At 35.5% G+C, this 16070-nt stretch overlaps 3 protein-coding genes across 6 annotated transcripts; all 3 read right to left on the reverse strand.

The window, feature by feature from the left end:
* Nucleotides 1-365: 365 nt before the first annotated feature.
* Nucleotides 366-924, reverse strand: LOC125224455 (peamaclein-like). The gene is made up of 2 exons (XM_048127857.1): nucleotides 802-924; nucleotides 366-692 (listed from the first exon to the last, which is right to left on the reverse strand). Exons 1-2 carry the CDS (start codon nucleotides 875-877, stop codon nucleotides 496-498), a joined length of 273 nt encoding a protein of 90 aa, XP_047983814.1. The 5' UTR covers nucleotides 878-924; the 3' UTR covers nucleotides 366-495.
* Nucleotides 925-2153: 1229 nt separating this feature from the next.
* LOC125218988 (ABC transporter I family member 1-like) lies at nucleotides 2154-4627 on the reverse strand. Of its 3 annotated transcripts, none has more exons than XM_048120825.1 (3): nucleotides 4403-4627; nucleotides 3871-4000; nucleotides 2154-3258 (listed from the first exon to the last, which is right to left on the reverse strand). In XM_048120825.1, exon 3 carries the CDS (start codon nucleotides 3199-3201, stop codon nucleotides 2512-2514), a length of 690 nt encoding a protein of 229 aa, XP_047976782.1. In that variant the 5' UTR covers nucleotides 3202-3258; nucleotides 3871-4000; nucleotides 4403-4627; the 3' UTR covers nucleotides 2154-2511. The 3 variants fall into 3 exon arrangements, with proteins under 3 accessions (XP_047976782.1, XP_047976780.1, XP_047976779.1); XM_048120823.1 differs by having other exon boundaries at nucleotides 3871-4015; XM_048120822.1 differs by lacking the exon at nucleotides 3871-4000.
* A 776-nt stretch (nucleotides 4628-5403) lies between these two features.
* On the reverse strand, nucleotides 5404-13068 carry LOC125222733. 2 transcript variants are annotated; one of them, XM_048125506.1, is made up of 10 exons: nucleotides 12901-13068; nucleotides 12328-12394; nucleotides 10390-10643; nucleotides 9129-9705; nucleotides 8085-8741; nucleotides 7496-7936; nucleotides 6921-7115; nucleotides 6277-6333; nucleotides 5779-5841; nucleotides 5404-5666 (listed from the first exon to the last, which is right to left on the reverse strand). In XM_048125506.1, the coding sequence occupies exons 1-10, from the start codon at nucleotides 12936-12938 to the stop codon at nucleotides 5583-5585; spliced, it is 2433 nt and encodes an 810-aa protein (XP_047981463.1). In that variant the 5' UTR covers nucleotides 12939-13068; the 3' UTR covers nucleotides 5404-5582. The 2 variants fall into 2 exon arrangements, with proteins under 2 accessions (XP_047981463.1, XP_047981462.1); XM_048125505.1 differs by having other exon boundaries at nucleotides 8085-8744.
* Nucleotides 13069-16070: the final 3002 nt, after the last annotated feature.

A 16070-nucleotide genomic window follows, 5' to 3' on the forward strand; every position in this document is an offset into this window, starting at 1 on the left:
CAAGAACTTAATTGAGAAACACTAATTTGACGTAGGACTTTCTTTTAGTACTATAACTTAAGTTATAGTAGTACTGATAAATTTGGTTAGTGATTTTTTTGTTAAATCTGCGACTCTACGCGCACGATATGTGCGACTGTGACACAGTACTGAAGTGCAATTCATGCCGGTTCCACTAGATTCGAGTTTTTATATTGGGATCGATTTATGGAAATTTATATTTAGGCAAGTCTTGATGCAAGCCATATTAATCTCACATTAAATTCGTCAAAATAATTTGGTTTTTTTTTGTGTTAAGAAAACGAGTTAATGTTCAATCAATTTCCCAGCTAAAAAAGCAACCAAAAGTAAAAAACAATTTTCACTTGTAGTTAACGTTACTACTATACTAGTTAATTAAAATAAGGCAATACATATAGTAGTACTACTTAAAGAGACTGGGGTAAAAAAAACAAAACAAGACACATTTATTGGTAAGAAGATGAGAATAGAAAATCAAGGGCACTTGGGTTTGCCCTTGGAGTTGAGGAGGTCGCGGTAGCAAGGGCACTGGTGCTTGTTGCCGTAGGTGCCCTCGGGCACGCACTTGCACTTGACGCAGCAGATGCCGCAGTATTTGAGACACCGGTCAGCTACCCCTGCCCGCGCGCACCGCGCCTTGCAGTTGTTGCTGCAGTAATTTGCATCTCCATCTACGTACGAAATTCAGATTCAAATTAAATACTACTCCGTGTAGTATCAATCATCAAACAAAATCAAAATCAAAATCAAAATCAAAATCAATTTAGTTTTAGCACTCACATGAATCTGCAGAGACGAAGGTGTTGTTGAACAGGATACACACCATTACAAGGCACGCCACCAACGGAGTCTTCATTCTGATTTGGTTTTGGTGAAGGTGATGGGGAAATGGAACACTCTAGATTAGTTAGGGGTGGCTATTTATAGTTGGAGGGGTAAGAATAGCGGGGTGAATTACTACTTCCTCTATTCCATATTAACATAGTCATTTTCACATTTTGGTAGTTCCATAATAATAAAGTCGTTTCTCTTTTTAGCAAAAGTCAACACATTTTTCACATCTACTTTACTCTCTCTCTTGCTTTATTCTCTCTTCATCTCTGGATCTTTTTCACTTTACACTTTACTTAACTCATCTAACACAATTTTTCTTAATCTCCGTATCGAAAAGAAATGCATCCGCATAAGTTTTCTAAAATGCAGTACGCCATCTTGGATAGGAAAATAGCAGAGTAGTATATTAATTTGGACAGCTGGAGTTGTAGACGCGGTTTCTGAAAACGTGAGACGGTGCTATCTGTACTTACTCTTTACTCTTATGGGATCTTCTTGTCGCCTAGTGGAATGCCAGATATGCAAGCATGCATCATAATACTAGTATTCACCAAATTCCAGAAGGAAGGTGCTCGATAGCTTCGAAATTCTACAAATTTACATATAATCAATTTTATTTTATTTAAGATCTTTGTGAATTGTGATAATTAAAAACATACGGTTTTGTATAATTGATCATTTACAAGCAAATCACCAGTTACATTTGCTGATGTAATATGCTACTCCGATGCACCCATGTTTTTCAGTGGATTGCCAAAACCAAAGGTTTACACTCCCAAGATAATAATGTGAGCCTCAATTATTCAAATGAAAAGCATTGGATGGTGGAAAAGGCGTATGTAAAATAAAATGTAGAATCTATAATAATCATTCATAGTCCATTTTCAAAATTCCACAAAATGAAATCCAATTCTAAACTCTTGTAACTTAATTTATTAGTACTATCAATATAAGGTTTACTAGCCTTAAATTTTTAGTCCAAATATACAAAATCTCAATACCTAGTTATCTCATATTCTGTTCTTTTCAAAGTCGGAAGAGAAAAAGCTTTATGCCCTGTCTCACAATTTAATTAAAAGAATATGACTTCTATCTACTTTAAAAATAATTATATTACCCCCTTTGAAGAAATATCATTGTTTGGTCATTTTTTGAACTTGTAGTCGTTACCGTTTATTTTCAACAAGATATATCACTATATTCCTTTTTCTTTTATACTAATGAAACTTTTAAAATGGAAAAAAATATGGAGTAGAAAATAAATTAAAAATGACAAGTCAAAAAGTAAGATGTAAAAGTTGCAAGAGGCAAAATGACTGTAGTGATTAAAGTTTAAACAGACCACACTTTTCCAAATCTACAAACTAGGTGAAATTTGAAGGTAAACAATTAGGGATGGCCTATTTGTAAATATGAGTAGTTTATCTCAAATAAATCTCATGTACAAATGCCACATACAACTTAGGTCAAAGAATGACTTATGATTCAATCACTTTGAAACAACCTAAACTACAGCTGAGGCTAAATGTCATATGTTTAAATCTCACTCACCTGGTTATCCAAGTAATGTTTATCAATCCTACGTAATTCCGAGGTTATTGCACACGAACGTGAGTTTATCACGAGCACAGCTACAGGTTTATGAGCTTGCAAGTTTCAGTCAGGTCCACCGCGATCAAGCATGTCGACCAAAGTCATCCTTCTGGGGAACCTTGGTGGCAACCTCAAAACCATGGGATCCTCCATTGCAATAGGAAGATGCGTGGCGCAAATGACAATCCCCCCTTTCTTCCTATGTTCGTGGATGATATACTCGAGCAACTTCACGCCTTCAGCATCCAGCGCGACTGAAGGTTCATCAAGCAACCATATTGGCCTGTCCATAGCTAGTACCCTCGCAAGTTGCAGCCTTTTCCGCTGCCCCATGGACAGCATTCTTGCTTTCTCATTAACTAGCTTCCCCAGCCCCATAAGCTCTAGGGCAGGCAGTGAATTCCCTTCCTTTCCTTCGAGAAGCTCGAACCATAAAACATTATCCAGGACTGTGAATTTATCCTTGATGCCATCTTTGAGTGCGAGCCAGTTCAGCTGAAGCTTGTACTGATGGAAAACACCCGATTTAGTGATGTCGTGGCCATTCCACAGCACCTGCCCAGCAGTTGGTTTGTTGAAGCCAGCTAACATGCGCAGCAAAGTAGTTTTTCCTGAGCCATTGGTACCGGATAGAACGAGAGCTGATCCATCGTGAACAGTTGCATTGACATGGCGGAGAATCTGTTGTGCATTTCTCATGCAAGAGACATTGTCAAGGACAAGCCGAGGAAGAGGAGTTTTCCTCAGAGTCATTAAAGATATATAGAGTTTGTGTTGGATAAGCCAAGGGAGACTACCCGAGGGCTATAGCTGCCATGTAAAACCACAAAAAAAGTTACCTATTGACACTGAAAGTAAGAAAAAACAAGTAAAATAGATGATAGATTCTCAAATTCTTTTCGTAAATAACTTAGGGCTATAAAAAAATTTCCATCTGAAGTTTACACATTTTTCCATTTTGGCATCTAAACTATCTATTTTTCATCAATTTCTCATCTAGAAAAATAGTACTGTAGATGAATTCTATATTCATATAACAAGCTTATAATTAATTCCGAAGCCTGGAAATGGTGGTAGTGTCTATAAAACTCCATCTTAATTTGCAATTTTTCTCCTTAAGAAATGTTAAAGGAAAAGTGTAGAAACGCACACTCTAAATAGCAAAACTGCAAAATGTTTTTTGTGCTATATATTATACTATAATCAAAAGGAAGAACATATCAGAAGCGGAAAACAAACTGAAATATTCTCGTCTCAAATGACGAAGAGGCAACAGAGACTCCCTTAAACTTTATGAATATTGTTTGAGCATACATTCAAGTAAAAATTATTTAGTCACAGTCTCACATGTTTGAGTCATGACACAAATATTTAGTCACAGTCTAACATGAATGATAAATTTCATAAACCAACAGACCTTACCATTAGTAAACAGAGCAAAGCTGAGCCTGATTCATCAAAAATATCCATAACAAACCTTCCTACACAAAGCTCACATCCATATCTCTTTCTCTGCCTAAAAGCCAAAATTTCCATTCTCTCCTTCCCTACCCTAATCATATGATGACTTGACAATTGAGATTCGAGGTCAGACATTCAATTTGTAGTTAATGTATCAATATTAGAATGATTAGCATCAGAATCTATTTTTTCCTTTCAAAAACATTTCATAGGAGTACTTCATAATGCAAAAATCGTACTCGTACCCCTAATCATAGATTTTTTGTATTCAGATCAAATATAAATTGTAGAATGGTCCTATGGTGATCAGATTTGCTTAAAAGCGAATCATGATACCAAATATATAACTCTCTCATTCCTAGATTAATTTTTCAGTTCTCACCTCATACATTGATTACCGCAACAGATTTTTGGTTATTACTGATAACAAGGCAAGAAATTGAGCATTTAATCTAAACTTATTTTTTTGCGGATTAGAAAATTAAATAAATACCGTAGAGAAGAAGTTGGAGGAGGAGAAATCTTGCGAAGAAGAAAAATGAGGCGCGGAGGATTGATTATTAGTATTGAGGAGTCAATACTAATAATCAAGCTTGGGAATTAGAATGCTAGATTAATTATGCAAGGACGAAGCTACTGCAGCTGCGGCGGCGGCGATTCCGCCACACCGGATTTCACAGAGGTTTTTTTAGTGAGTGAATTGCGAGAAGAGATGAAGGTTTTGGGTTTAAAGTTTGATTAAAAACTGGCCCAATTATTTTTTAGCAGCATAAAGATGAGATTTGGGCCTCACATCACGGACTCAAACCCCACCACCCGCTGAGAGACTTTCGGCCTTAATCCGCAAGCCCGATCGAGCAGGATTAATCCGATTTCTCCTATGGCAGATTCAGAAATTAATGGATTTGGTAAGCCTTATTGGATTTGTGTCCCTATTAGGTTGACCCGTTAAAAATCCGATAATTTCGGATTGGATGCAAATAACATATTAAATTATTTTTACTATATAAAATATTTTTAAAAAAATATGTTTTACTTTAAGTTCTTGTAAGTTAGGCTAAAATTCAAGTTTAATAGTGCAATGTTAAGTTTTAATCGTGTAATATCAGGTCATATCACAACCCATATTATATCATGTTGTTAACAAATTCGTACTGTCGAGTGCAAGTGCAGGTCGAGTTCAAATTTGAGTTTTGTTGAATTCAGATTAGGCCTTTATTGAATTAAGTCATTATCAAGTTGATATACATGAGACATAATTGCCATATTAGTCTGTGTATAAAAGCCATGTGAAGCATTAATAAATTAAAATGACAAGTTAAAAGGAAAGATGTGAAAATTGTAAGTGGCGAAATGACTCTAGTGATTACATGGAGAATTAGATGTTTTTTTGTCAATATACATATAAGATAGTAGAAGTTTGAAAGTAACCTTTTTGAAATGGCTATTTATAAAAACCGACCTGCGTAATTTGCAAGCTATTGCACATGAACGTGAGTTTACCTATTGGACACAGATAGTACCAGCTATATGTTAATAGTAAAACGATTTTACAGCATAAATATTTACAGCATAAACTCCTGGGCAGAATATGAAGTATGAAACCTCAACATCAATGAGGCAATACCGACTACAGATTAAGGTTAAGAGTAGGACTACTATAAGTGAACATATCAACCTCCCATCCCAGTAACCGAGTGAGATTGTTGCTTGTACGAATTCAATTTGTCGTTTTCTCCTGATTCTAGAAGATTAACCTACAAGTAATGTAACAAAGTCGGATAATATATTACGGATTACACCTTAGAGCAATTATGGGTTGCCAGAAAAGGAGAAAGATGAACGAGCAGGAAGGATGCAGACGGGTACCTTCACAATTTCTGAATTTGAGCTTGGTCGTATATAAGCAGCCAAGACGCTCATGCTAAAATCCTGTAATCAAGAAAAGAAACGAACAGTGGGGATAGGACTTTTCGGCTAAACTGCCACTATTTATGCCAGTGTCATCAGATCACTCAGATGACTAGCAGTCACAACAGAAAACAACGATTGCAAAATAAATACAGTATGTCGTCCTATATTCCCTTTTTGTCCAAAAATACAAAAAAAAAAAAAAATCAGTACAGAAGCTTCACATATTCCTTTTGATTCAACAACTTAACATGAAGGTGGTGAAGCTATGCTAATAAATATCTTAAAACACATCAGATTTATGAAAGCTGAACGAAAACTAGTAGTATTAGTGTAATTATTTATACTCGAAAGATCAAAAGTTAAGACATTGAACTACAGACTGATCAGAGTGCCTCAGTTTTAGTTAGAAAGTGATATATATATATATATAACACAGCGAATAGGAAAAATTACCCTGAAAGGATCACCCCTCAGCGATTGGACAAACATCGACGAGCCTGCACCTTTACCCTGCAAAATAAAATGAACTAAATTTTAAAACCATATAGATTGATTATATGATCTCAGTTATCATTGTAATAATGAGAATAATAATGATGGTTGAGAAGTGACGGTTTGTGATAGTAACCAACATATCCGATGGATCAAACAAAAACAATATTTAGCACCAGACATGCCTTTGGTTTCTACTGAGTATCCAAAATTATTTAAACCTTCCACTGGGGATTAATACCCTTGGTGTTTTTGAAGTGTCAATTAAATATATACACTTGATTATGGAGGAAAATCAAATGCTATGCCTCATAATGGAAAGGTAGATACTCACCTTCTAATTTAGCATAATTATCTGCCAACCCTAAATCTAATTCTGTACTTAGTAACTTTAGTTATAATTCAAAGACAAAAGGCCCACAGATTATATAATCAGCACTCTTCTAATCCTAGTAAAAACTTGTGAATTATACTGCAATCACCCTCAATAATAAAGCTCTAAGTAACCCAAGTTTCATGTAAAGTTTATATGCCATTGAACCCTTAAAGGACAATGACATAAATTACCATGCTCATTAGTGAAGTAGGGAAACAATGCTACAAACCTCCAATGATACATCCCTGAGTCGCCTCCCTGTGTTGGCGCAACAAACACGGACAACATGTTCATCACAACTTCCACTAATTACGTAATCTCTTCCATTCATGTAGTACGACCGAGTATAATTCTGAGAACTTCCGGTAGAAGCAATACCAAAATTCAGATGAACCCGTCCATCAACAGCCAGTAATTGTCTAACCTGGTAAACACATATCCCACCCTTTATTCAAAATTAGCACAAAAAAATGCAATAACTTGTGGGGAACTTGACACAGTAGACAGGATTACCTTTTCCACTTTATAAAGGGCTGAGTTTTTAATAAAATCACTTCCACTATGAAATAAGTATTTTCATTTTTCTTATTTTTAGATTCTCAACTCACACCAATTCAATTCACATAGATATTTTTAAGAGTTATCAAGTCTTAGCTGCATAAACTATATGATCATTATTATCGTTTCCATTTATTTGTTCCATCAAACAGTAAATCTGAGTTCATTAACACAAAATCCAATAGCAATCAAGAAGCATCCATCAGATCTGTCTCTGTGATATGTTATTCAAATACTAAACTTTACCTCATTGTCAACTGCTGAAACGAGAAGATAATGATCATCAGGGGAAAAACAGACCATCACATTTCCTCGGGAGCTTGAAGCAGTGTAACAAGGCTGATTTGGCTTTTGTCTTATATCCCACATCTTAACATTCTGATCAAAAGATGATGTGGCAAAAAGAGATGGAGAATGATTTGAAAACTTGACAACATTAATATGCTCCTGATGCATATCAGCAAAATCTTGCAAACGTTTTCCACTACTAATATCATATAAAGCAACATTTTTTGAGTATCCACTTGCAAGAAATAGTTCGTCCGTTGAGTTGACATGAACAGATGTCAACTGGTCAAACTCATCAAAGATGACATTACCCCGACTCTGAGACATTGCTCTGCTTGTGGTTGGCATATACTGTATGTCATATAATCTAAGTGAACCGTTGTCAGAACCAGCAATGAGCTGAAATGAAACAGTTTGCTAGGGTGAACAAAATGGACAAAATGAAATATTAAGCTAGGATATGAGATGTTGTTTAAAAGGACAACTTATGCAGAAAACTTTTTGGGTTTCACTATAAAATGCTAAAAAGTTGAAAAATAACATGTACCTTAGATGGATACTTCTTGAGCCAGCATAATCCCAGGACACTATTCATAGCTCCAAGTGATGGAATGTAGCTAACTATCTTCTCACTCTCATGGTTTATTACAACAACTTCACCATCTAATGTTCCAAAAACCATAAGTCTTGAGTCTGTTGGATGATACTCAAACTGTCTTGGTCGAAAACTCCGTCTTTCATCTCTTGATAATCCACCCACAATAGAAAGAGGATGTAAGGTAGGCCATGATCCCATTTTGGCAACAGAAAGTGATCTAGAATAGAAATATTGAGATTTTGTTGATGATGAAGAGAAATTCTTCCTCGAGGCAGGAATAGAAGATGGGTTTGCTCTGATCTCACGCTTCTGCAATATGCTAACCACATTGTCTTTACTACGTCTGTTGTACGGAAGGTATTCAAAGTGATGTGTGAAGATGTCATTGGCTCTTCCCCTTTCATCACTCCCAATTGGCAAATTATCAAGAACTTTAAGGTTTGGCAATGAAGCTATCATGTATTCTCTGTAATGTTTCTCATAGCATAATGGAGATGGATTACGAGAGATGTACTTTTTGGAGGCAACAGAATTCCTGATACTCGAGTTGAATGAGCCCCCAGAAAATGAGTCCTCATCATGCGTGTCCAATGAGCCAAAAGAGATCTGCTACAGTATATGAGGAATTGTTATATTTCTTTCATATATCCCCTCCCTCCCTATGAAATGAACCATTGTTAAATGAGGCTCAACAATGGATAAATTAGAACCACATTCTCAATAATATCATATCTATTATTGTGTACCCAAAGAAACCTTTCAAATTACCTTTTTTGGACTCAAATAGATGCAGAAGACTATGATACTAAAGCTCGGAGATCCCTAACCCCCAAGAAAAGATTTAAGATAGTGATATTATACCTAAAAATAGAATGTAGGATATGTGACCCCTTCCTCCCAAAAAAATTGATCAAGCAAGAATGTACAAATAGAACTCAAGAACAAAAAACTATTTCTTCACATTGGTTACGCAAAAACATAAACCTTCAATACCTCATTCTCAAAATCAGCCAGCTCACTCCAAGAAAGAGGAATGTTTGGATAGAGTTCTGTTGAGCCAAAGTCCCGATGGTGACCCGAAAAATCTACTTCGCTGTCATCTGAAGAATCAGTATTTGTGCTTCTGGCATCCATGTCATAATCATCCAAATCTTCATCATCAATATTTAGCTGTAAATTTGGAAGAGCATCATCACTGGGAGAAGGTAGTTCTATGTAAAGACCAAGGTCAGTACGACCTGGAACGATGCCTTCATTCACAGATGATGCAGAAGGGCACCCTGCATCATTACTATGCGAACAATTTTGAAATCGGAGTTCATCTAAAGAGGGGAGCTTGGATAAAGCTGCACTAGTTGTCCACAGGTTTGTGATTCTTGTTTCACATAATGAAAGTAATCTTAAGTTAGGCATAGAGGAAAAACAATCCTCCCGGAAACCAGAAAGTGAAGTACTGAAATCAAGGTTTAGTGTATGCATGTGCACAAATTTCCCAACCATACTTAGCTTCCGAAAATGAGAGGACTTCAGATTCAGGACCTGGCATGCTAAGCCCCGTTGAGAAAGATCTCTGCATAATAGATACATGCTGAGTTCAAGAATCGAGCAACAAATATCCATATCAATCAGATAGCAATGTCATTTATCTTTTTTATTTATAATATAATGATGTCACAGCATAATGAAGTTCTGGAAGCATAGACTCTTCAATTATCAATGGTTGCAAGCTCTATAACATTGCACATATATGGCTGATCTAGAGAATTCATATCCGTAAAGTGAATACATGGCAGTTGGATTTGCATTCAACATAATGGATGGAAAAATAGGATTTGGAAGATTAATCACGGCAGTTAGTTAGGAATAGAAGATCCTCATTCAGAAGATATAAAAAAATGGAGACATTCAGCCAGTGTGAAAAATCCTAAGAAGCTGACAAAACACAGGTAAAGGAACCTACAGCTAGTGGAAAATCCTAGTTTTTGGGAAGACGCATTGATAGATAGCTTAAGGGAGCAGCAAAAGTCATAGTATATAACTTGCACACAAGTATGATACTCAGAAAAAGGAAAATCATAAAACATGAAGTTGGCCAATCTAAACAGTCCTTGTAGACAAAGATGATACGATGGCGTCTACAGTTCTCATGCTAAGACTACAAAAGAACAACTGCAGCAGTTGAATGATGCTACGTAGCCAAAGTCAAGTGAAGCGCCGAATAAACTGACAAGGGAAAAAAAATTAAATTACTTACAGCAAAAATTCCCTCCCAAATGAAATGTCGCGGATATCAACCGTTCGAAGTTTTTCGTTGACAGCATGTAGCAATGGTGAGACATATTCCACACTCAACCCACATGCAGATCTATTTACCATGTCAACGGCATCGATCTCGGAAGCATCAATTTCCTTTAACAAGTAAAGAAGTGGGTAGAAATCAACATCTTTCAAGTCATCCATTAAAACCATAAATGTGGACATCTCATGGCGAGCCTTCTTGATTTTAGCCTGTACAAGAGAAATACACTAATCGTCCATTTTTTATGGATACCATAAGAAAATAGATTGCCAAAGGGCAGTGCAGAAAATATCACTAAGGGCTTAAGTTACCAGCAAACAATGTTCAATTCCATTAACATATAGATTTAGTCCTCTCATGAGATTAAGCCAGAAAGATAAATTAGAAAAATATAATAGTCTGAAAAGTATCCAAGTGAAGTGATTGCTCATTTATACGAGATAATTGAAGAAAGAAAACAGATTTACTCGATAAGATTTGCATAAGATGGTTGAAAAAGCATATTCCAAGGAACAGACTAATGATATTAGTATTTCCTTAGAACATCTCCAATGCATAGCACCATTTTGGAGTGAACCCTGCACCAAAGTTTATCTCAACTCCACCCATTTCCACCAAACATCACTCTATATGGAGTATTCTTTAAATTGTTCCTCTTACAACTAATGATTAATATATGGAGTATACTAATTGTTCCTCTACATTTTTTGTTATTGTTTCTGACTCACCAGTTGAACACTATGTTTCATATGAACAAGCAAAAAGGTAAACTGTAAAAGAGGAATTTATCATACAATCAAGAAAATACAATTCATCACATAAGAGGTTGGAAATACCGATCTGTGATCTCACAACATAAAATAACTTCAGCTACATGCAGCTTAGATGTGAAAACTATTTTCCAAACAAATATGAATAGTTATTATATAGTGGCATGACTTCATAGCATAAATTACATCTCAAGCTAAGTTTGACCCCACGAAAGGCAAAAGAATACTGAAGAAACCTATCTATTTGAGAGCCTATATACAAAAAATCAGCCATTAACTAGTTCACACAAGGAAATTCTTATCAGTGCCCTCTACTCTAAGTATACCACAACTTTGTTGGTCATGTAGAGTTTAAAGGAAAATAGAAAATATAATACTTCCTCCGTCCCCTAAAAATAGGGACTTTGGGGTCCACCTCATAAGAGAGAAAAACTTGCCAATAATGGAAGTGGACTTATTTTATGGGACGGACCAAAATAGAAAAGCAGACTATTGTTTGGGGACAGAGGGAGTATCAATAATTTTGCCTTCGGTGGTCCACACACGTATCATAAAATTCGGTCCTTATAACGAGAAAATACGAATGCCTGTTTAATATTAATGATTCATTGCTTTCCTTGGCTTTACTCTCCTGAACATTTTTGTTTCGTTTTCGTATAACTGAACTGAGGTTTAACTTTAACGAATCCAATAGTTGAATTTGAATAGACTGTTGCTCTTCATACTAATTTGAGCCGTAGAGTTCAGGTGTTAAAGCATCAGATCAGTTTCTATTACTAATCACATCAACTGTTTACAAGTGTGTACTATACACTGTATACCAATTCTCACCAAGCACACAAGGCAGGAGATCGATCTAAGATCCATTTGTAAAAAAATAGTGATAGCACCTCATGCTATATCCCCCCATGTATATCTTCATTAAACAAATATAGTTAAAAATTAAATGGGATTAGCTTAATAAGAAAAGCTACCATGAGAACCTAAAACCATCCCAATCTGGAGTTCCTATTTACACAGTTCCGTCTGAACGAGGATCGGAGTTATATCGAAATTTAGCAGGCAATAATTTGACAAAAACACAATAATTTTAAAGGGAGAGATTGCCACAATTATGCAAAACCTTGAATAAAGCTGCCACAATCGCCTTATTTGGAGGAATGCCTTGCCTCTTACAAGCTTCAAAGTACCTACAATTGGTGCCAAAAAGATAACGAATCCAATTAAAAGAATCAAATAGCATTTAAAAAATACAATAAAAGGAACCAGGAAACACAAAGCACAAAGATTTTTAAAAAGGAGTAGTGCTTCTTGCTCTCTAACATTTTAAGCACATAGTTATCATAACTACTCTCTGTGTCCCAACTGAAGATGAAATACTTTCTTTTCTAAACTAAAAACACTATTATTTCTACTTTATTCTCTCTACACTTATCACTACAAAATAATCTTTGACATTAAGCCTTTAACTTCAACTTTTTACCGTCAACAAATATCACAATCACATCAAGTAATTAAAATTGAGATGCCCTTCCGTTCACGATCTAATTAAAATAAGATAGAAGTGTTTCATCGGTGGTCAATTTGGGTACACAAAACAATTTAATCGGTAGTCGATTTGGCTGCAACATAAGTCAACATACTAAAAATGCAAGAGCTTCTCCGCAATCAGACATCAAGTGATGGGGAAACTCACCCTTTCTCCAAGGTGCTGATATCGGTAGGCGTGGCCATCCTTCCAGAATTCCTACATATGCTCCAACGCCAATTGCGAATCGATGTTTTTTGCAGATGGTTATTACAAAGCAATAGTGCTAAATTCGCCTGATCTTCATAATTTTCTTTCTTTATTTCTTTTATTTCTTCTTCTCTTTAATGGAGTCATTTTTAGGCGCTTTTTCGCAATTTTGGGCCGCCTTGGCCCACAATACGTGATGAATACGCGTGGATTCATTGCTCTCTCTCTAGTTTTTTGTACATCTACTTACTACTAATTTATTTCTTTTATAGATTAATCATTAATATATAAAAAATCAGGTGATTATTATTTATTACCAAAAAAAATTCAGGTTGACCACTTTAGTTACTTGTTATGGTAAATTACGCATCCACCAATCTTAAATAAATGGTATAATAAATAAAATTAATGCTACATTAGATCAGGGTGTGCATCCAATTTTTACAAGAATGTTATGGTACCTAAGTTTTTGGGTTAGAAGCTAAGGATTGATAAAGAGTTATTATAAACCACTTGCATTAGATTTTTTTGATTAAATTATAGTAGTAGTCAATGACTTTAACATTTTCCGTGGGATTTCTATATATCTTAAAATTTAAATTCAATGCGTGCATATCTAATTATTAACGACGTTATTTAGATGCATGAATGTTTGTTTATGTACTTTTCGACAGTTAGACCAAATATGATTTTCCCCAAATTCGGTTCATGAGACAACGGTGAAAGATATTAAATTTGTAATATTAACGACTGATTTTTAAACAATCTCCTTGGTTTCTATTGCAATTTGTACTAAAACAATTACCTATTATAATTCATGAGTGATCATAGATCATACTAAAGCTAAGAAATTTGGGCTTTAGTTGGGCTTAGTGTATAGAAACCCTATTAACGGCCCCACAAGTTGGGCTGTGGTTGTGTTTTAATGGTAGAAATTGAAATTTGTTAGGAAACAAATTTTGCTCAAAGAACAAAATCAACACATGGACGAAAACAAACACACTGTTTTTAGCTAAAATACTAATAATTATACATCAAAATTTATTTAATTAAAATTGTGTTTACAATTGAACTTTGTCGAATGAAAAGTCACAAATACAAACTGATACAATATGTGTACAATACTACAATTTATTCATGTGAATCCACTTGAAAATATTAAGATCTTAAGTCTAATTAATTAACTTCAAAATTATCTATGTGAGATTCTCAAAATCAATAATCTTTGATCCAAATATAGTGATTAAATCATGGTCGGAACTTTACAGCTTGACGTCTGCGTGACCCAATAATAGAATGTTGCTATAATCAATTCTTTATTATCTTGTGTCTATGACATCTCCAACATGGAAAGAAAAAGGAAGTGCCTCTTTTTATAACATGCTTTAGGAATTGCGTAACCTTAACTCTTTATTTTAAGGTCAAAAGATTTGCAAAAAAGAAGAACCAGGTTTGATGCACCTTGTTCCCCATCATCATATGTCATTAAACAAACACTTGATTGATTAATTAGTTACACTGCTTTTTCACCCTGAAAAAGTATTAAGTAATTTTATTTGTAAAGGATTAATCTCATTCATGACATAGTTCAGTGTCAAGTTATTGTCATCAGAAATACTATGTATCAAGCTTATTAGTCCCTCTGTAGCAATGGGACGTAGTTTTTCTTTTTTAAATAAAAAAATTTGTTGATATTTCAATATACTGTGTTGATATTTTAATGCCATCGTGTTGACATTTTTAATATACCGCGTTGATGAATTAGCAACTTTAAAAGTTAGTAATATAACGCACTTCTACTGTGGTATGCATAAATGCATATCGTTATTGTATTGAAATTTTCCGATACTAAATCACACTAGACTGAAAATCACAGCATACATATATGTTGAATATTGGACTCCTTGCTTTGGACTTCTAATATTAATTCATTGGGCTGCTCTTTTGCTGAACCCATATAAATAATTGATGGCCCAAATTAAGTCTGGCCCGGTTTCTTTTGCTGAGCCCATATAATTAATTGATGGCCCAAATTCAGTCTGGCCCGGTTAACTCCCAGACCTGCTGGATGCGTGACACCTGGCAACTCCACGCGGATTATGCACCACAGCCGTTGGATGTGTGTTGTGTTTGTTAAGTGAGAGAGTGTCTCTACACTTCTCACATTCGTTACGCATCTCTCTCTCTCTCTCTCAGAAACCTCCGCCTTCTCTCTACCTTCTCTCTAAGATTCCGGCGAGTTTAGCCGGAGTTCTCCTTCAAGCTTTTCAGTTCCACCGATGATACTCAGTCCTTAAGAGATCTACCGGTGTAGTTTGAGTGTTAGGCAACTTCTTCGGTTTCCTTCTCAAATCTAGGGTTTTGTCTGTTGTTTGTGACCGATCCCGAAGTGCTTGGAGTGGTTGTGAGGGTTCTTGTGTTCTTGGCTTAGTTGTGCGTGTAAGTCTGCGTATTGAGATGGCCGTGGTGGGCGTTGACCGGTGAGATCTAGGGTTCCACTGATCTCTGGTGCGTAGTTTGTTCAACGGTGTTATTCTTTGTGACTTGTAGTGAGGTTTGGGGAGGTCTGAGGCCTAGTGCAGTCACTGTTGTGACCTGAGCCATTCGTGGCCTGATTTTCTGACTTAGTTATTTCTTTGTGTTTAGATCGTCATCTTCTTGGGTGACTAATTTCTCTACTAAGTGTGCAGGTGAATTAATCAGATGGAGCTAAGTGCCAAGTCTGGTGGAAGACTGACTTAGGGTTAGGGTTTCTGATTAACTCTGATTTGTACTTAGCTTAGTGTGTAATCTTGATACCACATTTGTACAGGCTTGTATTTTTTAGATTAGCCATCTCAGACCAATTAATAAAAGAGGTCCCAGTAATTAGTGAATCCGATCCCTACAAATATATCAGTATTTTTGGTATATTTTTCGCCCTAAATATTTGATATGTGTTGCATTACTAGCAGGCGCAAAAGTTGGTATTTTCTCTACGGGAGGAATAAGCGCAATTTATATTAAAGAAAGTTGTATTTAGAGTAAGAATTCAAATATAGTTATATAAAAGTGATAAAACAGCATTCATTGACAGTTAGGAACATGGAATAGTGATCTAGAATATAGAAATCAATAAATCTCAATAT

This window comes from Salvia hispanica, chromosome 4, assembly GCF_023119035.1.
Source record: "Salvia hispanica cultivar TCC Black 2014 chromosome 4, UniMelb_Shisp_WGS_1.0, whole genome shotgun sequence".
NCBI classification, from domain to species: domain Eukaryota; kingdom Viridiplantae; phylum Streptophyta; class Magnoliopsida; order Lamiales; family Lamiaceae; genus Salvia; species Salvia hispanica.

Coding starts and splice junctions, on each gene's coding strand:
- LOC125224455 (XM_048127857.1), bottom strand. CDS start 877: ATGAAGACTCCGTTGGTGGCGTGCCTTGTAATGGTGTGTATCCTGTTC. Junction 693..801: donor CTTCGTCTCTGCAGATTCAT/GTGAGTGCTAAA, acceptor TTTCGTACGTAG/ATGGAGATGCAAATTACTGC.
- LOC125222733 (XM_048125505.1), bottom strand. CDS start 12,938: ATGGCCACGCCTACCGATATCAGCACCTTGGAGAAAGG. Junction 9,706..10,389: donor TTTGGGAGGGAATTTTTGCT/GTAAGTAATTTA, acceptor TCTATTATGCAG/AGATCTTTCTCAACGGGGCT. Junction 7,116..7,495: donor TTTCAGCAGTTGACAATGAG/GTAAAGTTTAGT, acceptor TGTGTTTACCAG/GTTAGACAATTACTGGCTGT.
- LOC125218988 (XM_048120822.1), bottom strand. CDS start 3,201: ATGACTCTGAGGAAAACTCCTCTTCCTCGGCTTGTCCTTGACAATGTC.